A 24,294-nucleotide genomic window follows, 5' to 3' on the forward strand; every position below is an offset into this window, starting at 1 on the left:
AGGTTGTCTGTGTGGTTGGACCATTTCACATTCTCTAAGATGTGTATGCAGAGGAATTGTAAGTTATGGACCGTCTCCATGGTGGCGCCGTTGATGAGGATAGGTGTTTGTCCAGCCTGGTTCCAGAGAATACAGGACGGTACTGAGGATGCACCCTTGTGGGGCCCCCGTGTTGACGATCAGTGTCAGAAGTAATGTTGTCTACCTTCACCACCCGGGGGTGGCCTGTCAGGAAGTCCAGGATCCTGATGAATAGGTAGTTCAGACCCAGGGCTGTGAGCTTTGTAATGAGCTTATAGGGCACTATGGTACTGAAGGCCGAACTATAGTCAATGAACAGCATCCTCACATATGCGTTCCTTTTGTTCAGGTAGGTAAGGGCAGTCTGCAATGCAATTGCGTCGTCCGTGGATCTGTCAGGGCAGTAGGCGAAGTGGAGAGGGTCGCGTGTGTCGGAGGGAGGTGACGACATGGTCTTTAACGAACCTCTTGAAGCACTTCATGATGACTGAAGAGTGCTACTGGCACATACGCTTTGTGTCTGACCCGCTGAATTGCTCCTGCACTTTGTCTCTATACTTGTGTTTTGCCATCTTGATTGATCTGCGTAAGTCATATTTGTACTGATTAACCAAAATATTGACCCCGGTCACCTTGCCCTGTTTATAAGCAGCATCTTTCTCTTTCAGTTTTCCTACAAGGCTGCTATCAATCCACGTTTTTTTATTCTGGTTCATTTTGAAAGATCCTATCGGTGTCATGTTATCTCTGCATTTTTTTATGAATCCTGTGACTGAGTGTGTATTCAGTGACATTATCTCTAGAGGAAACTCGGAACATATTCCAGTCCGCGTGATCAAAACAGTGGCGCGTGAATTCTGATTGGTCGGACCAACGCTGTACATCCCTGATCACCGGAACTTCCATCTTGAGTCTTTGTTTGTAGTCGGGAAGAAGCAAGATGGAGTCATGGTTGGATTTTTCAGAAGTAGGACCGTTGAGGGCCTTATACCTGTGTCAAATTCATGTAGCAGTGGTCAAGAGTAGAATTTTCGGGAGCACGGTTCTCAAATAATTTTGGTAAAGTCCCCCGCCACAATGAATGCTGCCTTCGGGAATGAGGTTTCCATTTTGTTCAGGGTCCAATGAAGATCTTTGAGAGCCCTTTTGGTGTCAGTTTGGGGCGGGATGTACACAGCCATGGCGACAATCCCGGTGAACTCTCTCGGCAGGTAAAATGGACATAATTTTATAATCAAGTATTCCAAGTCCCGGAAGCAGAAACCAGCAAGGTCCTGTACATTTCCCCCATCGCGTGTTATTGGTCATAAAGCAGAGCCCACCAACCAAATATGTTAGCGGATCTGATGTCCCTCTGGAAGGAGATCCTCACTCTGAGTACGTCAGGTTTGTTCAATGGGCAATCAGAACATTGCAAAGCCATGAAAGTGATGTCCACCGAGTTGTAATATTAGAGGGTTTTCACACTAACTAGACTTTTCTCAGAAATACCCTCTGTACTTGTCACGCCTGCCCCTGCACCCCTCGAGTGCCAGGCTGCCCTTCATTACGCACACCAGTCACCATTATTATGCGCATCAGCGCTCATTGGACTTAGGGGGACTCCTTCACGTTGTTGATTGCCCCTCCATCTGTCTGTTCCTCGGTGTTGTTCCTCGGTGTTACCTGTGTCAGCATTATTGTCGGAATGTCATTTTGTTCCCCCCCCCCATCCAGATGCTTTTCTTGTTTTGTTTGATGTTTGTTTTCCATTAAATGTTCACTCCCTGTACTTGCTTTTTGTCTCCAGCATCGGTCCTTAGAATTCTGCAATGTAAACTTGCGAACCTGTTGTCGTGTCTTTACTATCATAAACTGAAGACTTTTATTTTTTATCAAATGACTCTCTGTTAATTATTATTACGCGATTTAAACTGATTAATCATGTAACTGTAATTAACTAGGAAGCCGGGGCACCAAGGAGAATATTCGGATTACAAAGTTATAATTTTCCTAATATTTTCATATCTGATCAATAGTCTTTTGATTAATGAATTCTTCTTTACCTCGCGTTAGTCTCATTCCAAACGTAAATTGTTGGTTATCTGCACGAACCCAGTCTTCAGTATGAGTCATCCATACATCAATTGTCTTAAATCATTTATTTATTAACTAACTAAACAATCACAGAAGTGCACACACAAACAAAGTAAATATGGTTACAAGAAATGATAGGGGAATGTGCCCTAGTGGGCTAAACCGGCATGGCAGCTTGTTTGACAAAAGGGGAGTGGGGGTCAGCTGAGAAGTCACTACAGAGTTGATAATTATAACAATCAATATATATATTTACGAGTCTGTCTGCCCTCTCTGTCGTGGTTAAAATGGATAGTTCAGAGTGACATTCATTCGTTATGGATAGATGTTTCGGCGGTTGTCGTTCTTCGCGTTCAATGATACCGAATTCCTAGCTGGAGACTAGTAATTCATATCAAAGACTTGTTCTTATTCTGTCGGTATCGATAGTCTAAGAGTTTAACCACGTGGTATGGTTAAAAGATTCAGCCATCTACTCAAATCTTGGCCCTCTCGTTATCGAGGTAAGCTGGTCTACAACCTTTGTCCTCTCGTAATTGAGGGAAACATGGTCTGTTGAGAAATTCTCAACGTGGGGGCTTTAATCGGGAGAGCAGAAAAAGGCCTGTCCCAGGATGCCCGACCATAACTGTGCTGATGGGCAGTCCTCTGATTTAGTTAAACTCCAAAGGGAATTGGAGTTTCCTTCATTAAACAGTCCAAAATCACATTACACAATTTCACAAACAGTATCATCCACACTCATTCATCTTATACAACTATTAGATGTAAACCTCATATCTGAGGATATTATAGAAACAGCGTTATGGTAATGTGGCCGTATTGCTCCCATGAGTTTCACAAAATTGTACCAAACGGACCAGTTTGTAGCTGGATTCTTCACCGATCTTTTATACCTTCTCCAGAACATAAATGTTGTTTGGACCTCAAGTTCTGTGAGGTGGAAGAAATTCCTTTGTTCTCTTCTATGAAAATTCACTCTGTCTCTCTACTGTGGCCATGAGGAGATAGTCTCCTTCAGGAATTTACGACTTCTCTCTGACCACAGCAGCCTGGGTGTAGGAGACAGGGAGAGGGGGATGGGGCTTGCTGTACCCAAAGAGGGGCATGACACTGTCATGCCTCGACCGCTGCCTCTAGAAGTAGCGCACGACACTCGCCCGCCAGTTGCCTCCCTCTACACGCTTAGAAAAAAAGCAAACTAAAAAGGATACTCATCTGTACCCATAGGAAAATCATTTTTGGTTCCAGATAGAACCATATTGGGTTCCATGTAGAACCTTTTCCACAGTTTTTCTGGAGATTGTAGTAACAGCCTGAAATGATTGCCCTAGCTTTAAATTTTTTTGGCATGGCTGAGATCCAGGCAAGAAGCAACCTCCCCAGGGAATTATCAAAGCTTTCAGTAAAATGTCAGCATTCAGCTACAGCCAGCATGTTTGTGAGGATGCAGGAATTATTTTGTATGCTAGCTAACGTTACCTAGCTGTGTAGCCTATGTTATAATATGAATGACACTGTATGATAACGTTACAGTACTCTTATATTTGAATAGGAGGGGTAAACATTCATGATTGATATGCCAACGTTACTTGATCATGAAGCAAGTTTGTTCGCTAGCTCGCAGGAGTTAGCTTTGTATTGTCAGCTAATTTTAATGTTTATGGACAAGAAAATAAATCCTTAATTGTCTGCAAATGCTTGTGGATTGTTGCATTATTCACGAGAGTAATATGGTTTGGTTGCATTATTCAATATTGTAGTATGTTTCAGAAGAAAAGTTGCTGGGATCGTTAAATAGTTTGTGCTAGTGGCTTCTGAAATATTTACGGGCAGTTTGAGCTGAGGAGCGAGAATGTTGCATTGCCAACCACAATGACCGGTAAGGCAAGGATGTGATGTGAATTGAAAAGTAGAAATCTCTTTTGCCTGCCCGTTCCTCAGACTCTCTATCTCTCGTAGTGGGAATAGGGCCTTATTAATTTTGTGTGTTTGTCTTTGTGACTGTGTGTGTGACAGACGAAAGCGGTGTGTATGTGAACTCTGTAATGACTGATAGTGGGTGTAGGAGAACACCAGCCTCGTTGGAATCTCTTCCTGGGGAAAAAGTGGGAGATGGAGAGCAAATAGAGATATTTGACAAATAAACCCAATCTCTCTCCTTGGCCTGAAATGCACCATTATTTGTTAATACATTTATAATAATGTATTCCATATTTTATATATCCATCTAAAAATTTAACTTTCTTTTTCTGCAGTTTTTGTTTTGGTCTCTCCTGTGCCATAATGTCAATATCAGCGTACGATCCTCAACGTAAGTGACAGACATTATCCCCAACAACACAAAATACACACAGTCATTTGCTGATACCTGTAGGTGACAGACCTAGTTATTTTTAAACAATGCCTTGCTGCTCTCTCCTCTTATCAGGGCTCTCTGCTCTCATCTTTCTGGCCCTCTCCTTCAACGGCTTCGGTGGCATTTGCTTGACCTTCACCTCCCTCACGGTGAGACACACAGACACACAGACAGACAGAGAAAGGAAGAATATTTCACTGCGACACTGTTCTCTACACTGTTCAGACAAGACGGGCTGAAACCCCGCCCCCTGTCACTTAACAGTGCCTCCACGCGGTGCCTGTTTCTCTCAGAATGCACTCAACAGATTCTTTCAAAACAGCAACAAAACTGCTTTCAACATTGCTTCTAAATATGAATCCACATATTTTTTCTATTATAATATTAGTTTGTATCTTGCTCTTTGCAAATGCGAGTTAGTCTAAGGAAGCTAGCATGTGCCTAATGCTAATCTCTTACTAGCTAGCTGCCCTTTAGCTAGGGCAAAGCAAACGTTGGCTCTAACACAGGTTGCTACCTGTGGTGTATATCAGCATGTTTGTGCAATGGCGTCTTCTGAATCATATAGCCTATTCTAAAATCTTTGTCTAAATGTAACATTTATGCATCTATTCAAATGATATTAGGGTCCTCTGAGAAACACTGACCAGCACTTTGGCTCCTATCCTGTCATAACACCTACCTGGATTTTCTGTTGATATGCCAAAGAACACCAACCATAGAGTAATCATTCTATTAGATGTTAGATGTTGCCCATATTGCACTAACAACCTGATAACCCGACCTTCATGCAAACATTTGGTGGCTTAGAAAGGAAAAAGGATATCTTCTTCAGATGTGCATCAGAAGTAGGATTCATACAGGCCCAATGTTGGCTACATCTAAATCAATAAAAAAATACATCTGGTGCTCCTACATTGTGGTGCTCCTCTTTTTTAAAGTTAGGAGCATCAGTGCTACCAATAGAACATTTTAATTTATACAACTGGTGGGTGTAATCCTGAATGCTGATTGGTTAAAACCATATTCCAGCTGCTGTCTATTCCACAAGTTACCACTGACTAAATCTATGACATTAAAATGCCTATTTACTCTGTTTCATCCTGCTCAATCCACTGTTTCTAGGCCGTCATTGAAAATAAGAATTTGTTCTTAACTAAAGGTAAAAATAAATAAATAGTAAGAATGATTTACCTCAATGTAGCTATCAGCAAAGTCAGATCTAGTATGTTTTTTAAAATGTATCATTATACGAACTAACCGTTTCTGGAATGTTCTGTTTTTTTCCATCAATTATACAGCATTATTACAAACAAACAAAATATCACTGGCCTAACTGGGCAATTGACGGATAATTGACTGACCCGGAAGGTTAACAAAACCTCCCTGGGCCCGCAGTAGCCCTGTATGTTGAGCCAAGCAGTATTTTCAAATATAGGTCAAATGCATGGGAGTTTTATTTGAGTCAGTGTATTTGGGTATTTTCAAATGCATTGAAATATTCAACTACTTGTCTTTTCAAATAAAATATATCTGAATACTTCAAATGTATGTGAAAGTAATTGAGATATTTAAAATAGTATTTGAACCCAGGTCTGACCCATATCACTGAAAAAACAATATAGGTTTTGGCCTGTTTGTATGATGTGTTTTTGCAGCACAAATGAAAGACAATTACCCAGTATTGATTGTTGAGTAATATGGTGGTGGTCAGCGTCATAGAACTAAGAAGACAGAGTGTTGTGTTGTGTCTGGAAGCTATTTGTTTGTGTGTGTGTGTGTGATGTGGTGTATGCACGTCATATGATATGGGTCACCTTGTCTGTGTTTGTCTTGGGCAACCAGTGTGCTATTATTACCCTACTGAAGGGCTGTGTATGTTAGTCAGGTGTTGTTTAGTCCGTATCTTAGTCAGGTGTTTAGCCTTTTTCCGTATGGAAATTGTCCCACTTGTGCCTCCCACCAATCGTAAGCCCTGACTTGTCACACATCCTCCTCTGCTCCGCCCATCCACCTCTACCCAAAACACACAAGAGCGCCCTCCCCCTCTCATCTCAAAGCGTTTTTTCATTGTCACACATATACACCAATCTTGCTAGACATTGACATTCACTCTTCTCCATTTGTCCCTTTCTGACCCCTCTATGATGTCTCTGTTTTTCCAAGCGGTAATATCTGAGACATATGAAGAGAATCTAATAGCAACAACTAACATGGTTTGCGAATATAACTAGCATTGTGTCTTTAGGTTCTGGACAACGAAAGAAAGTTGATATGAAAACCAATAGAGCAGTAGAAAATGATGGTTAATGGTATGAGGAAATCTTTATAAAATAATTGCCTCCATGTTTCTATGGTTGGATTTTGGCTAGGCTACTCTAAAGCAAGGTAAGACGTGCCTCGTTATTTAAAGTAAAGTGGAACGTTCAGGTTTCAAACAATTATGCTGCCTCACGCTCATATTACAAAGTGGTGGGTGGTGCTCTGATAGCCTGCCTACTGTTAACCTTGCCTGCCTACTGTTGACTATAGCCTGCCTGCTGTTGACTATAGCCTGCCTGCTGTTGACTATAGCCTGCCGGCTGTTGACTATAGCCTGCCGACTGTTGACTATAGCCTATGCACTGGAATGGGAGTCACACTTTAGTTTTGAGTTGAGATTGAGAAATACAAATAGTAGCTATTTTTAGTCGTGGCCATCAAAACATTTTTTAACTTCCGATTTACATTTAAGAATTTATTTGTTGTGCAATGACGACTGGGCTAACAAAAGCACTTTTCACTCCAGTACCAGCTTTTTTCCCCCAACTGGGCTATGTATGCTGTGCGCATGTGATAAATAAGATGCTTTACAACTAACGAAAATACACATGAGCCAATTTTAATTCCACTAAATGTATGCAAATTAGACCAATGAATCATGACCGGTCAAATGCATTTTTGGCAGCTAACCGATTAACGGTTAACCGTTAACATCCCTAGTTAAAGGGGTTATATTGAGTTAAGGTTGTGTTTAGGATTGGCTGGTGGACAATTGGCATTTTATGCTATGTATAAGAGTAGGGCCAGGACTAGGAAAACACTAGACTATAACTAGGGCCTAGAGTTGTTCCTGGTCAGGAAAACCTCCTGGCCAATTTTAAGCGGTCTGAGGCTGAGCCGGCAGGTGATTGCTGTTCCGTTTTAAGATCTCCTATGGCAACCGCCACATTCCTCCCAAGCCCTTCCCCCCTGTGTCTTGAGAGAGGCAATCAGACAGACAGGTGGCAGACCGACAGGACCTGAGAAAGAGAGAGGGCAGATGAGACAGAGAGGGGTTTGAAAACAGGATCTGACTTACAGCCTTTTAACTTGGGCCCAGAGTATTTCTTGGTCAGGTTATATGGTCAGGAAACCCTCCTGGGCCTACAGAAGGGGGTGTAAGACAGAGAGAGGAAGAGTACTCTCAGCTGTGGTTTAATGCTTCCTGCTAGGGGCGTGAATTTTTAAATGAAATTGGAATACTTAATGTTACCAAAAATCTCAAACTGAAAAAAATTTCAAATCACAGTGCAGTTATCACAAAACACATTATTTTGCTTGTTATAGGCTATAAAGGCCTGGGGAAAGAGGTGAACTTTAGGCTACTTTGGTCAATTTCTGAGGCATGCGAAACAGATTACCAAGACATATGCTCACCATGTTTTTTTTGCCTCCTCTCCCTTGCGCTGGCTTGCTTGGGGCTTCATTACATCGATTCTGTTGCAAAATGTTTCTTAAACGGAACCAAACCGAAGAGACGTACATGAAGTTGTCCAATAGAAACTCAAATCTTGGCACTCAGAAATGGGAGTTGACAAATCAATTTAGAGTTGACTCTGCACCTCACTATCATCGTTGTTGACAGTTGGAAAGGCAAGCAACATGTTAGGAGAATTAAGTTCTCATGTTCTTTAACCAATTAAATTAAATTACTCAGTCTGTTATATCAGGATTTGTAGGATACTGATAGAAATAAAAACAGACAGAGGCCCAGTCTACAATAGTCAAATGTTTATTTACGGGAATGTTCTGCCTATCATTTCTTGTACATTGGTCTATATACCTCACATTTCATCATAAATGTCCCTCCTCTCAGATACAATGGCAATATAGTTTACAAGACTTCTCACATTGTCTGCCACCTGTTAAACAATCTACTACAAGCCCAAGGTCTCTCCCCTCCCTGGGTGGGGACAGAATATCCTATAAGGAACACAGTATTCCAGCCGGTCTGACGATAGCTCCATTTGTTTCTAACAAGGAACAGAAAGCCCTTGTTCTAATTCTTGACTAAAACTACACACATTATATTTAGTGTTATGATTATAATAAGATTCATACATTAATACAGTGACGGGGTAGTATCCTGTTCAGTTATAGTTCTATGTTAAATGTATGCATAATTCAGTCATTATTCATAAAAATCCCATAACAAACAGCAGCAAAGTCCTGTATGGCAATGCTATGAGAAGTTAAATGAAAAAGAAATGCAAACTTTGCAAGGTGAAATTGAGGTACATGTGTGGCCCTAGAAAATCCATAAATTTGTCTGCAAAATCACGTTTTAATAGAAAAACAACAGCATTGGAAGTCCACAACAATGCTTAAACCAACAAATGGCAACTGGATTGGTGCAAATAATCATGAAGTCATTCAGCCGGGTAGGCATAGGCTACTTTGTAGTTCACCTTTAATTGAGAAGGTTTTGGGGAAACCCTTTCCATCTACCCACAGACGTTTATCATTAGCATTATTGCTAACGGCTACACTGAGTATAGACTAGACATACACGCACCGCACACACAATTGCCGAGATGCTTGTAAATTCGGATAGCCATCCATGCTTAGCCGTCATGTTGGTGCTAGCAAGATAAAAACAAACAGGCTAGATGGTGCCTTGGTATCAACAGCCAATCCAGTAGGAGCTGGAAACTTGAGTGAGCTTTGGTCAATAGCAATGAGTTGTCAGAGTATTTGCATAAAGTTCAGCTTTCCCCAATTTTCACGTCTCTCTCCCATTCTCCGCATCGACCAACGGTCCCCGCCCACTTAGCTTCCTTCATTGGAAAAGTAATTCCGTTGTTTTATCGTCCCCAACGTGATATGGATTTCTTGTGAAAGACCGGGGCGTTCCTGTGCCTTTTCAAAAGGTTGCAGGAAAATACGAATCACTGATGCATTTTGTGCATGTCTTATGATTTAACTTGGGTAAATTAATACATTTTCTAATAAGTTCACTACATTTTTTAATACTATTGAATTCTGGTTTAATGTCAGGGATTCTGTGATTTTGGCTAGAATAACTTATAGGACCCTAGTAAATGGTAGTATAGGTGCAATGCTTAACCATCTGAAAGGGATGCACGGTGAGACCCAAACCTTTGCTGGTAACAGCACAGCTGCATTGTGAATTCACATGGAATGCTATGGATTTTTCTTAACGTTTAAATGGAAAACAGATACAAAAATGGCTGTTTAAACGTTAAGAAAGAGTGAAGAGGCCAACCACTGTAAAATCTCTATCTTTGGGGAAGCTAACATCAACTACACGTTTTGTCTCGCTCACAGTGTCATTCTTCCCTGTCTCTTTCTCTGTTTCTCTTAGACACATTTACACCCATATTCTATTTTCACAGATGTGCTTTTCATATATGTATATATCCTGGAATGCATTTTCAAATCCATGTCAAATTTCCAGTAATTCACATGACAGACTGTATGGTCTGTCAGTAAACCAGCTACACTATACAGTGCTTTCGAAAAGTATTCAGACCCCTTCCCATTTCCACATTTTATTACGTTATAGCCTTATTCTAAAATAAATTTCTTAATTTGTAGTTAAAAGTTGTAGAAACTTCAAGGATGATCATTGGAAACAGGATGGATCTGAGCTCAATTTTGAGTCTCAGCAAAGGGATACATATACTGAATACTTTAATACTTTAACACTTTGAATACTTTAACACTTTTTGCTTTGTCATTATGGGATATTGTGTGTAGATTGATGAGGCGAGAAAAACTAATTATTTTAGATTAAGGCTGTAACGTAACAATGTGGAAAAAGTCAGTGTCTGAAGATCTCCCGAATGCACTGCATATACACAAGTATTTGGACACCGCTGCAAATTAGTGGATTTGGTTATTTCATCCACACCCGTTGCTGACGGGTGTATAAAATCAAGCACACAGCCATGCAATCTCCTAGACAAACATTGGATGTAGAATGGCCTTACTGAAGAGCGCAGTGACTTTCAATGTGGCACCATCATAGGATTTCACCTTTCCAACAAGTCAGTTTATCAAATTTCTGCCCTGTTAGAGATGCCCCGGTCAACTGTAAGTGCTGTTATTGTGAAGTGGAAACATCTCGGAACAACAGCAGCTCCACCGGGAAGTGGTAGGCCACAGAATCTCACAGAATGAGAACTCTGTGCAGAAGCGCGTAGCGCGTAAAAATCATCTGTCCGAGATTGCAATACTGACACAAACTGCCTCTGAAAGTAACGTCAGCACAATAACTGTTTGTCGGGACCTTAATGAAATGGGTTTCCATTGCCGAGCAACCGCACACAAGTCTACGCGTCGGCTGAAGTGGTGTAAAGCTCGCTGGCCATTGGACTCTGGAGCAGTGGAAACTTCTCTAGAGTGATGAATCACGCTTCACCATCTTGCAGTCCGACGGACGAATCTGGGTTTGGCAGATGTCAGGAGAACCCTACCTGCCCCAATGCATAGTGCCAACTGTAAAGTTTAGTGGAGGAGGAATAATGGTTTGTGGCTGTTTTTCATGGTTCGGGCTAGGCCCCTTCATTCCAGTGAAGGGAAATCTTAACTACAGCATACAATGACATTCTAGATGATTCTGTGCTTCCAACTTTGTGGCAACAGTTTGGGGAGGCCCTTTCCTGTTGACAATGCCCCCGTGCACAAAGCGAGGTCCATACAGAAATGATTTGTCGATCAGTGTGGAAGAACTTGACTGGTCTGCACAAGAGCCCTGACCTCTTCCCATCGAACACCTTTGGGATGAACTGCAGCAATGTTCCAACATCTAGTGAAAATCCTTCCCAGTAGAGTGGAGGCTGTTATAGCAGCAATGGGGGAGTCCAACTCCATGTCAATGCCCATGATTTTGGAATGAGATGTTCATCAAGCAGGTGTCCACACACTTTTGGTCATGTGGTGTAGGTCATTCCTGTCTGCTAAACACACGTGTTTCCACTGACCCTGGCAGTCTAAACAGGGATGTCGTGCTTGAAGGAAATGTGTTAAATGTGTGCTTTATGGGCTCCTGTCAGAGAACCAGTGGGAGTATCTCCTCATTCACACACACACACCACACAAACAGACAGGTGCCGAGACACTCTATCTCACTGTGCTGTACAGTTAGGTAACAGTCCAACAGGCAAACGTTAAGACTGGCATTTAACATGGCTAGAATAACTTTACTTTGACGTTTGTAAGAGATACTAACTTTTCTCTGTGTGTTTTTAGCACATGGCCCCTGGCATTCACAAAATCTGCCAGAGATCATCCTGGGGTATCTGTAGCGTTACACGTTGTCTGCAACGCCAGGATGGGAAATACTTGCCTTCTAGGAATCCATCAATGAAGACGGGTGTTTCATGTGTCTTTTACTGGTCCAGTGTCATGTCGGAACACGGCCAGGAACAGCCTGTTGTTGTGCCAGACCTGACTCCTCTGACCTGACCCTAGGGAGACCTCTAGGCTCCAGCAACACACCAACCTGGTGACAAAAAGATCACAACTTCCCCTCGCTCACACGGTCACGTTTCACTTTCAGTCGGCACGAGTACTACTGCTCCCTGGGAAGAAAATATTGTGTAAAAATATTTCCCTAAACTCCCAGAGAATCAGTTATGCAAATATCTTCAATGGGCATCTTGACTTGTTGAAACTAACGTTAAGTTCGTGCTGCAAGATTGCTCTGTAGTCTGCACTTAATAAGTAATAATGACTATCATAGTGATCAATTTGGTATGAGATCCTGAGCATGAAGAAATTATCATAACTTTTTTTAATCAAGGGACATAGACACTGCACGTCAGTGTTGCTGTTATTCGTTTACGCATCGTTGATGTTTGGTTGCTGATAGTCTGCTGAGAATGGCCTAGCTCATGAACAGTGCTCTTATTGAATTTCACTGGGTCTAAAACCATTTTTAATTATGCTTCCATCCTTCTGTGTCTATGACATGTCTGTTATTAACTTTATTAAATGATAGGAAGTCGTTTTAGTGTGATACTACCAAAGTGATACTGTAGGCCTGTTTTACTCAATACCTTTGTGCCCTCTGCTGGTGAAATTGCATTACTGCACTCCGAAAACAGTCAAACGAGACAAAAAAAATATTTTGTACATTTTTATTTTTATTATGAACACAACTAATACCCCCCAAAAATATATACAAACGAGTACATAAACATAACAGACAGGTATTACATATCAATCTTTAATTTCAATTTGTTAAGTACTTTTATGGTGCGTATTGCTTTTCTGTTTTTACATTTACTGATCATTTCAAAATAATATTTAAATTCTATCTTAAATAATGTGAAAAGGGCTTTGTTCTCTGCCCACGTCATTTTATGGATAAAGAATCTTCCATGAGAGAAGCAAATTAACAATGAAAGTTAAATCAGGGTCCATATAATTTGGTTCAAAAATAAAACACTATAAGTCTTTCAAATTAACAAATGTTCTTGTAACTCACACCAAAATCTTATGATATAAGAGCAAAATAAATGGTCAAGAGTCTCTGGGTCACAATCACAAAATACACATTTGTTATCAATAGCTATTTTAAATCTGGTGTATAATAAAGGTCTTTACAGGGTAGATTCTATGAATGAGTTTGTATAATAGTTATTTCACCTTATTAGATATACAATATTTACCAGATAACACGTTGTTCCAGTTCACTTGTCCTAGGGCTGCATTCCAGTACATTTTAGCAGAGGGACTAGTAACATATTGACAGTTTCCTTATATACATGTAATTACATTTATAGTTTAAAATGTCAATTCCTTCTAGTTTTATTTGAGGCTACAAAATCCTCAACAGTTGCACTTGGAGTACTGTTATATTCTCCTAAAAGAAGAATAGCACCTTTTAGGGACAGTAACAACAATTTGATACTCCTCAGGAGTGAATGTAACATTGTGTGTTCTCATAAATTCTGGATAATCATATAGTTGTCCATCATTATTCAATAATTGTTTAACCCAAATAATGTTGTCAAACCAGTTCTGGAAAAACTGACTTGTTTTTTATTCCAGTTTTTTATTCCAGATTGTATAACTATGAGGGGGGAAATTGTTTGTACATGAGGTTCCAAGTTTTAGAAGTACTTGTTTATGAAAGTTTGTTGGAATATTAAATTAGAGATGATATTCCAGATGCAATCCTTATTTCTTAAATAGTTTTGTATCCATTTAATCTTAAAGATTATATTATAGGATTTAAAATCCTAAACATTCAACCCTCCCTCACCTTGGGTGCTACATATTACCGCTTTTCTTAAATGAGATTTATTCCTCCAAATGAAGTTAAATAATTTAGTATCAACCATTTTAGTTACTGACAGAGAAACATCCAAGGCAAGGGAGGTATAAACTCATCCGGACCTTCAGATTGATAAAAGTACACGTCCAGATAAAGACAGATCTCTTAATGACCAGGAGTTAAATCTCTTTCCAATTTTCTCTACAATGGGAAAGAAATATAAGTTGTCCCTTTCTTTCTAATCTTTGCTAACTGTAATACCAAGATATGTGATCACATCTTTTACAGGGATATTACATACTGAGTTTAAGTCGCATCTTTTCAACGCAAATAATTCACATTTACTAATATTCAGAGATAAACCTGATACATGTGTGAAGGCATTAATACACTCAATAGCTTTCTTGACTTCATTATGATATATATATGTTTTAATGGTGGTGTCAGCCAATTGTGAACATTTCATCTCTGTCTTGTATCTGAATACCCCTAAAACTATCCTTATTTATATGAAGTGACATAACTTGTGAGACCAATAAAATAAGAAAGGAGAAATTGGGCATCCTTGTTTAATTCCACATCGAATGTCGAATCTTTGAAGTTCCATGGGATAATTTAACAGCTGTTACTATTATTGTAAAGTGTCTTAATTACACTTTCAAAAATTCTGAATTTTTCTTTCTAAATTGTAAAAGTTTTTTACCTTCCTCCAACCACCACCTCCTTGATCTTACAAATGCCCCTTTTGCTATCTCTTCAGACATTGGGTCCATTTCTAGTTGTAAAGAGAATAACTGAGCCTTTCCTTTTTCATCAAGGTCCTCCATGGAGATTAGAGAGAGGATTTCCTTAACAAGTTTATCTTCCCTCAATCTTTTAAGTTCAGCAATTTCTCTACCTCTCTTCGTGGCTGTTTGTCTTATTTCATACTTCATTAATTCCCAATATTTCCCATAAGACTTAAATAGTTGGGCTTTCCTCCAATTTGTCTTGTATAATATCTTTGGCATCCATCTTGAAATTATCATCTTCCAACAGTCTACTATTGAGTTTCCAATAACTCCGATTCAGATAAACTTCAGATCCATTCATATTTAAAGATAAGAATATAACCAGTAAGAATTGATGGTTCAATTGATACCTTGACTACAGAATTTTCTACTGAATTAGAAATCAACCAGAAGTCAATTCTTGACTGTCTGGACCTTGTTCCTTGTTACTCCAAGTGAATTCCTTTTTATCAGGATATTTAGATCTCCAAATATCTACTAATCCAAGACCAAGACATATGTTATTAAACTCAGGATTAACTATGCTGGATCTGTTAGGAGGGGAATATCTGTCAATCATCACATTAGATAAATAATTAAAATCTCCACCTAAGATAATTTTGATATCATTAAATACACCTATAACTCTTAATTTCTTCTTCAAATTCTTGAAATAATATCCTGTTGTTTTGTTTGTTGTTGGATGCATAAATATTCCATAATAAAAACATTTCACTGTTGAAATACTGTTAAAATTAACCTATGTCCAGAGTGGTGAGTCTTAGTACTGATGACCTTCCCTAAAAATGCACCTCTTAAAATTGCTACACCTGCAGAGTGGTTGTTGCCATTTGATAACCAGGCATCGTTACCCGATTGATTTTTCCAAAAAGATAGATCGGAAGAACAAGCATGAGTCTCTTATAAAAAGTAAAAGTCTGCATTAAACCGTTTGCAATACAGGAAAATAGCCTTACGCTTGAGTAAATTACAAATACCTCTGACATTAATCGAACAAAGAGATAAAGACAAACTTCAACCAACAACCTTGTTATGCTAATATAAGCTTTTCCTAAGGATATGTAACTCAAAAGGTTTTCCATCCCATTATTAACCTCTACAAAAAAAAAAAAAAAATGGTCAAAGTTACCAAAGTATTCTTACTCCCACAAGGGGGAGACATTGTCTAGACTTTACAATAAGCAGTTATTCACCTATAGTTATTAGTGTTTAGCTTACCAGTTCTCAGGTCAGCCTTTTCTCATTCGAGTGTTTGTGTACATTTTTATAATATAAGGCTGCTTTTCACCTGGTAATCAGTTTTTTGGCCTGACCATTCTGTCTAAGTTAGACTCTGGCTCTCACTCAAATGTTCTGATTTGGCCACATTTCTTTACCATCGATGATCACTCTTGCACCGATAAAATGCCGTTTTCCCTGCCTTTCGAGCTGCAGCCACAGTTTCTCTCTTGTCACTTTGTCTGCTGAAGTCAGATCCTCTGTGAACCTCAATATTTGCTTGATGAGGAATTCACAATTCTTCGCTCGCCTCCAAAGAAGATCCCGTGTAGATCTGTTGGTGAACCGGATGATGGTTGTCCTCAGTCTCTTGTCTTGATCCTTTAGTCTACCCAAAATGATGGACGATGTCTACATTTTAATGAAGTGTGGCTTTTGATTCGGGAATGACAGCTCCACAGACAACTCTCTGCATTTGATGTCCTCATCTGCCTGCTCTGGAATTCCATGGAGCCTCAGGTTCCACCTGCGCTGGTATCTCTCCGCCTCATTCACCTTTTGCTCGAGTTCAGCCACCTTCTTTTCATTTTCCTGGCAGATAACTTCCACTTTCTTCGTGTCACTTTTGAGGGTTTTCACTTCTCCAAAGATAAAGACAACAGATTTTTTTATGGCCTCAATTTATCGTATTCTCCCTAACCATGACCTCCAAGCTATTTGCCCTTCCATCTATCTTTGCTGTCAAAAGCGTTACAATATTGTTTTGCATCTCAAGAAGTGACACACCCTCTCGGCCTCATCTATTTCCCCTGGAGCTTGACTGGAGTGCCTGGGTCGTAAGGTCAAGGCCTGAGCTGGGGACTGGAGGGGACGTAAGTTGTGAGCATTGTTGTCCGTGCTCACCACATTTTCATCACCTATTGCAGTATTTCCCCCCACAGTTAGATTCTGAAGAGTATACAAAATCATGCTCTATTTTGTGGTTAATTGTCTCTCTGACGATCTCTCTATTTCTTTCCTTTTGGTTCTGGTCGTGGCAATTTCCATGTACGTTCAACAAGCTAATTTAAAAAAAAGTATTTAAAAAAAAGCTAGTTTAGTGTTGTCGCAAACTTAGTTTTAGAGGTGAATAACTTGCAGAAAGTAATCAATTACTTTGGTAAATAAACTAAACCATATTCATACGGGGTTTTATGGCCGTAGAAATAATCCAATGGTTATAATTGGGTAAGGAAATCAAATAATTCCTTCAGCTACCAAAACAAATTATCTGCACTGACCGCTATCTTGCGCTCCAGTCTCAAACAAGACTTTACTACTACTGTCTGTTCTCTCACTGTATCAGTGTGTGTTTATTTTGGTCAAATTGTCAGTGTTTGAGACTTATCCGTAAATATATATTTTTCTCCCTCCAGCTACCCAACATGTTTGGCAGTCTGAGCTCCACCATCATGTCTCTGATGATTGGCTCCTATGCCTCCTCCGCTGTCACCTTCCCTGGAGTCAAGGTAACCATGATGGATGCACGTTTGTCAGATATGAATGCATATTTGTTAGCGTTGTCCCGTAAGACTCATTCAAATAGAATGCACGTTCAATGACCTTTCCACAGTAAGCCTCAAATATTTATACTCTTCTATACTAATAACACCCCATTTTCCCTTTGTCCCTCTCTAAGCTGATCTATGATGCGGGCGTGTCGTTCCGGGTGATCATGTGGGTGTGGTCGGGTCTAGCAGGCTTAGTCTTCCTCAATTGTTTTCTCAACTGGCCAGTGGAGGCCTTCCCCACTCCCGACGAGGTCGACTACAGGTCATTACAACAGTAAAACAACGTCAGATCACAAAAGAATGGCTATTACAATATTATCATAATACTTCCACAATTCTAGAACAAGATCAGGTTACTGTAGTACTAAGAGTGACAGTTAAATAGAAATGCAACAGTTACCATACTAACATGCAATATGAGGTAATAAACAACTTTCACCTTTGGTTTCTTTTCCTCTTTAACAGTAAGAAGTTAGCGCTGACTTATCTGTCTGGGGACCATAAGAGTGTGGGAGAGAGGTTGAGTCAGAAGAATGGAGGCCTCAACGACTCCACTGAGAAGCTCCCAGCTGACACACAGAGTGAGTCGAGAACACACACCAGAAAACACAACAGCAACTCTTGCTCACAAACACATCCCTTAGACCCATATTAACTGTCTGCCTACCCTCTCTCAGATGCCATCCCATTCCGTAGGTCGGTGTTCTCGCCCATCTTCCTGTGGAGTCTGGTTACCATGGGGATGACCCAGCTCAGGATAATTTTCTTTATGGGCGCAATGAACAAGATGCTGGAGTTCCTCGTCACCCACGGCGACCCTCACGGTGAGTAACTGACAAACCAGACCCTGCTGGCAGTCAACTGACAAACCAACACACTGTCATGACTGGGCCATATTCCCTCCATGTAAATGTGTTCTAATCAAGTTGTCCTCCTTTCTTTCCTCAGCTTCTGGGACGTTGATCGTCGAGGCAAAGGAGAAAGGTGAGAGATGTCTCCAGGTGAAAGTGACATGTCCTTGTCATGTGTGTCTAAATGTGTGTTCTCTCCTCTAGTGAGTTTCTACTCGTCCATCTTTGGCACCCTGCAGCTGCTCTGCCTGGTCACCTGTCCTCTGATTGGCTACATCATGGACTGGAGGATGAAGGAGTGTGTGGCAGAGACAGAGAAGAGGTGTGTGAGAGCGAAAGAGCAGTGCGAGAATGACACCATGACATTCCGGGGGCTGTCTCTATTGGGCATGTATACGTGAAGTTTTTATGGGCCTACTAGTATAACGACACAAATTAATTACCTTTATGTGGCATGAACACAACCAGTCATGTTTTCATCTAATTGTCAAACAAATCACTTCAAAAAGTAGGCTACCTGTGCATGTTCGTCCACTTCAAAATAATTCTCGCATCCAAACAGTGCATGTGCACTCGGACCGTTTGATGAACTGAAATTTACATCTGTTGCAAAACACCCCAAAGTGTGCTTAATGACTAGGCCTACATTAATTGATGCATTTTGCTGCCAAATTGACCTTTTTTGTAGACTGAAAAGTTGGTACACCTGAAATGGGTCTGAAACTGGCCAATTTATTAGACTAGGCAACAATGTCTATGAACTTTAACACTCATGAACATATGCAGACTCCAGATACAGCTGCTTAAGATTAAACAGCTAACACAACCATTTAAAAACGGAGCCTATTAATTGATAAAGGCATTGTAAACAGTAAAATATTGGAGATTTGTATTCTACTGCTTGCTCCTGTTGTCTGGACTGGCATTAAATGTGAAGACTTATTTTATCAAATCAGTTCTCTAGGTTTAATTATTACGTGATTAAAACTAAACATGTAAACATTAACTAGGAAGTCGGGTACCAAGGAAAATGTTGAGGTTTAGTGTTATCGTTTTCTGAATTACAGTCTTCTATTAATGAAACTCTTTGGAAATCTGCACGAATCCTAGCCTAAATTATGAATCAGCGATATACAAATTGGCTTATTTATTTACTAACTAAATAATCACACAATTAAATAAAACAAACAGTAGATATTTGGGTTACTACATGATACAAAGAAAAAGTTCCTAGCGGACGAAGCCAATATGACGGCTTGATAGACAAAGGAAAGGGGTGAGGACAGAGAGCGTGATTGACAAATAGATTCACTACACACAGTTGATAAATATATTAATTGAAATGCTAATCCTTTGCACATGAACGGCAGCTCAATCGAGAATAATTGCAATGTATATATTTACGCTCATATGTTGTCTTCTCTGTTGGAATCGCCGGTCCGTCTGTTGGAAAGTCAGTTCATCAGGGTCTCTGGTTAACTTCCCCAGAAGTCACAATGTCCTTCATGGTTGTAGTTTTCTCCGCAGCTCTGGATAGTGTCTGTTGTAATGGATACGTCAGGTGTACCATGCTCTTAGAATAGATGTTTCGGCGGTTGCCAATATTCTCGTCCTAGACTTACGTAATTTCTAGCTGTAGGCTAGTAATTTTACGTCTAGGATTTGCTCTTATTCTGTAGTGATCGATAGTCCCAGAGTTTAACCATTTCCAGCCGTGTAGCCAAAACTACAGCTGTATGGTCTAATAATCTATAGAATTGTAGCCATTCCAACGTGGGGACTCCATCCTGGCATTCTCTGACTTTATGTACATTTTGTAGGAATTGGGTTTTATACTCTGTGGAAAAAGGGGCAATTCCATGACGCTCACGTGGGCGTGACCACTGATTTGGTTAACTTTATATGAAAACCCATATTTTCTCATTTAGGTTAACATCACATTACATCTTTTCACAAATAGTTTAATGTTTAATTACATACATGTCACAATATTTAGATGTGAACCTGACAGCTGGGAAAAGTACACTTTTAAGGGAAACCGTTGTGTTTCCTGTCCTTCATATCACCAAATGAAACACACTCTTCATGACTGTCCCTTAAGTGTCCACGGACCACTCCCACATTCTCAACAATAGAAATATTGTTTAATTATTCATACTTTTGATGTCCAAGGGTGTCTCTGTGTTCTCACAGTTTACATTCCAACCTCCAACACTACAGAGTATTGGGGCAGTGTATTTTATGACCGCCATAAAACGGCAGACCTCCCGCTCTCCCCTTCTACGAGAGCGAGAGCACGCTGTAGAGCGGACCCACTGTAACCCGATCCTTCAGATCGTCACAGGACAGTCATGACACTCCTTTCAAAACACCGCACAAGAAAATAGTGATTACGGATCACGGCTAGCTACCACAACTCGGCACAAAGAGCAGTGTGATGTTAAAAAAAAAAAAAAAAACGTACAAAGTAGTAACACCGACTTAATAGGGAATTAGTGACACAACAATCAATGGCAAGCGCATGAGAAATACCCAAAATGATAAACATCAAGTGCATTCCTCTGAACAGGTAGCCTACACATTCAATATAATACAAATATTTCTAGAAAATAATGGAGCTAATTAAAATGGTCTACCTCTTCTGGCCAGGGAGAACACCAGTACCCGCACGCACCTGAAAAACAAAGCAATGTGCGCTCTAAACAGCTGATTGACAAAAGAAAACAATGACAAATCAACGGTTAAATCTAATGCATTGGAATAAAGGCAATTTTTTATATTTTTTATTAAGGACGCATGGCAAACAAATGATGAAAATTAGTTAGTACAAAGGAAAATCTATGCGAGTAGAAAATCTAGGCCAAAATTCAGCACTACTGAGTGGACAGTGATGTGCTCTAGCCAGCTATAGAATTGTACCATCCGAACAGCACTCAGCCTGGCCTGGATGACAAGTGCAGCCCTTTAGAAATAAATGGTTTCCACCATGACAGAGAGGGGGGTGTTAGTTTCAATTGGAAGCTTTTACTTTAATATTACATTAATAATAATACACTGCATTTGAAACAAATAGGAGACTGGTCAAATTATCATTATTTAGAGACCCCCCCTCCAAGTTTGACTTTTGTTGCGTTCAGGGGAGCTGAGCACCCCTGGATCCCCTGTAATTTTCACCCTGAGAGGGGGGGGCATAATGGGAACTCTGTGGAAAAATAGAATGAGGAAAGAGGCTAAATGGATAGAAGAGGTGAGGTTGATGTCTTTTGTCTCTGGCCAACCTCACACAGACCAACAGACGGGCCGACGAGAGACAAAAAGATCCAGAAAATCACCAATGCCATGAGAGCCTTCATCTTCACCAATCTGCTACTGCTGGTGTTCGGAGTGTGTTGTCTGATAGACAACCTGCCGCTCCAGGTACACACACACTAATGATCGCTTGTTCATTCTGACATACTGTATCAGACGAATGCACAGAAATACCCAAATGTCAACATTCTCTCTCCTCCTGTAGATCCTGACCTTCATCCTCCACACCATGGTCAGAGGGTTCATCCACTCCTGCTGTGGAGGCCTGTATGCTGCCGTGTAAGTTTTCAACTTCCTCATCTTCATCATGCAACTATGGTCACCATCTTTTAAATACAGAATTTGACTTAAGGAATCATTTCTCTCCCTCAGGTACCCCTCTAACCACTTTGGTACTCTGACTGGGCTGCAGTCGATGATCAGTGCTGTGGTGGCCCTGCTGCAGCAGCCCCTCTTCATCATCATGGTGGGATCCCTGCACGGAGACCCCTACTGGGTGAGTCAGTTATCCATACAAGGGGTTTTAACCCGTCACTGGTCGTCTAACTTCCCATATCTCCGTCACCCATCAGATCAACCTGGGCATGATCCTCTTCTCATTGGGTGGCTTCCTGTTGCCTGGATACCTATTCTACCATCGCAGACACCTGATCCAGGAGAAGGAGGCTCGAGAAAAGAATGGCATTTGCCAGGAGAGAGAGGGTCTCAACCACTCAGATCACAACGGCCTCAAACACCATAGCAACGGTCTAGCATAGGAAGTGGTTCTGGCGCAATGCTAAGGATTGTGGGAACTGTAGAATTTTTGTCCGTGTCCATGGTTATCCACAAAATCAGCATCGTTTTATTTTTTCATTGTTAGGATTATTGCTGTTTTTGTTGACTAAACCATATTTTTTAAATCATAATCCACACATTTGTCTCTAAGGAGAAGTTGTGTCGTCAATATTTTATGCTGTTTAGTTTCTGGGTTCAGTTCAGAATATCCAAATGACTTGTTAAAAAGCCACAACACTTTTCACTGGTCACAAGCAGACACTCACACCTTCATATGTCCGTGTTGCTAGGCCAAAACTTCTAAGGTACTTGAAAGACCCTTCAGTGGCGTGTTAATTCTTTAGTATTACTCAATCCATGCAGACGAACACACACACAACACCAAAGAATGATATTCAGATATGAATTGTGCAACTTCTGCTGAAAAAAGTAATTCATTGTAAATCAAATACACTGGGTGTCATATACAAAAAAAGGAATCAAAATGACATTAAGTATGAATTAACACAGTAAGGTAGTGATACGTTTTACTAGGAAGCTTGGGAAAACCAATGCAATGCACACTTCACCCAGCCACGAGTAATGCTACAATTTGTTGTACCAAATATGCCAATGCTTTTTCTATTGCAATATTTTTATCACATTAAACATGCATACAGACACACAGACTGACTGTAGAGACACTGACTACCTCTTCTTTCCCCCAATGGTCTCTCTTCAATCAAGACCCGTCTGTGTGTGGTGTGTAGATTTGACTTTTCATTGTCAGTTGAAATACGTAGATTTTCTATGCATAGATTGCTAATTCAAAAAGTGGAGTTAATCGGTCATTCTCCACTGAACATACAATTCAGATGTTTTTTTATAGGAAAACATGAACTTGTGACACTCGACCCCCAAAAGCATAGACTTTAAGGTTTTAAAAGTAGACACGTAGAATGGTAGTGTCCACTGTGTCATACTTTTACAGCTTTGTGCACAGGAATGAACTTGTGTGTAAATAAATGTATTTAAGTGTCTTTTTGTACCTTTTAGCTGCATGTGTTTTAAAAAAGGGAAGTTGTGTGTTAGCAGATGTATTCATTGTAGTGCCATGAATTTAACTACGTCTGATGAAGATTGTGTTTTTGCTGTGTACTGTACCCGGTTACAGAGCTCATGTATGTTGTAGGGCCAGGAATTTTTCCTATCCACATATCCTGACCAGGGAAAACTCTGTGCCCTACGTAAACACAAAGCTCTGGCCTACAGACTTATTGTAAATCTAACTTTATCTCCTATGCAAATGCTTCTGGTGTCATGCCTCACTACACTATTGGCTGAGAAGACACCAATGTTCTCAATATAAATAGTCTGATGCATTTATATTATGCAGTTTCTATTATGCAACTGTTAATGTGAATCATTAGTATATAGTGGGGAAGGGGGATTGAAAGTGTTATTTTTGTATTAATTCAGTGCCTTGCCTGACCTCAGTGCATAGAATTGAATGTAAATCAACAGGAAAAGACAGTACCAAACTTCACCTAGGAAACCAAATCCATGTTGGGAGCCATTCTAGTCATATCTATGGGCTGCTAAGCCATATTTCAATATGTACAACACCTTTCCTCAGGGGCATGTAGCTTTGCGAAAATGATGAAATGTATTGTATCTAATCCCCTCCCCATCATGCTCCTGTTTATAACGTTGTGTCAGAAGTGATATGCATTATTTTGTTTCTGCCATGTCTCATTTGGGGACTAAAACCAGCTTTAAGTCTTATCAAATAAACAAATATGTAAGAAACTGTCCT

General features: G+C 40.2%; 1 protein-coding gene across 1 annotated transcript in view; it reads left to right on the top strand.

Moving 5' to 3' along the window:
• The window catches only part of LOC135545902 (large neutral amino acids transporter small subunit 3-like), a 32,488-nt gene extending 8,201 nt beyond the window's left edge, over positions 1-24,287 (top strand). The window contains exons 4-15 of the mRNA XM_064973870.1: positions 4,356-4,411; positions 4,529-4,605; positions 17,428-17,520; positions 17,691-17,824; positions 18,028-18,143; positions 18,240-18,386; positions 18,511-18,546; positions 18,618-18,735; positions 21,701-21,830; positions 21,928-22,001; positions 22,095-22,218; positions 22,295-24,287. Of these exons, the coding sequence (XP_064829942.1) occupies positions 4,356-4,411; positions 4,529-4,605; positions 17,428-17,520; positions 17,691-17,824; positions 18,028-18,143; positions 18,240-18,386; positions 18,511-18,546; positions 18,618-18,735; positions 21,701-21,830; positions 21,928-22,001; positions 22,095-22,218; positions 22,295-22,480 (1,291 nt within the window). The 3' untranslated portion in view covers positions 22,481-24,287. The remainder of the gene's footprint in view (positions 1-4,355; positions 4,412-4,528; positions 4,606-17,427; positions 17,521-17,690; positions 17,825-18,027; positions 18,144-18,239; positions 18,387-18,510; positions 18,547-18,617; positions 18,736-21,700; positions 21,831-21,927; positions 22,002-22,094; positions 22,219-22,294) is intronic.
• Positions 24,288-24,294: the final 7 nt, after the last annotated feature.

The sequence above is a fragment of the Oncorhynchus masou genome, chromosome 9, assembly GCF_036934945.1.
Source record: "Oncorhynchus masou masou isolate Uvic2021 chromosome 9, UVic_Omas_1.1, whole genome shotgun sequence".
Taxonomy (NCBI): domain Eukaryota; kingdom Metazoa; phylum Chordata; class Actinopteri; order Salmoniformes; family Salmonidae; genus Oncorhynchus; species Oncorhynchus masou.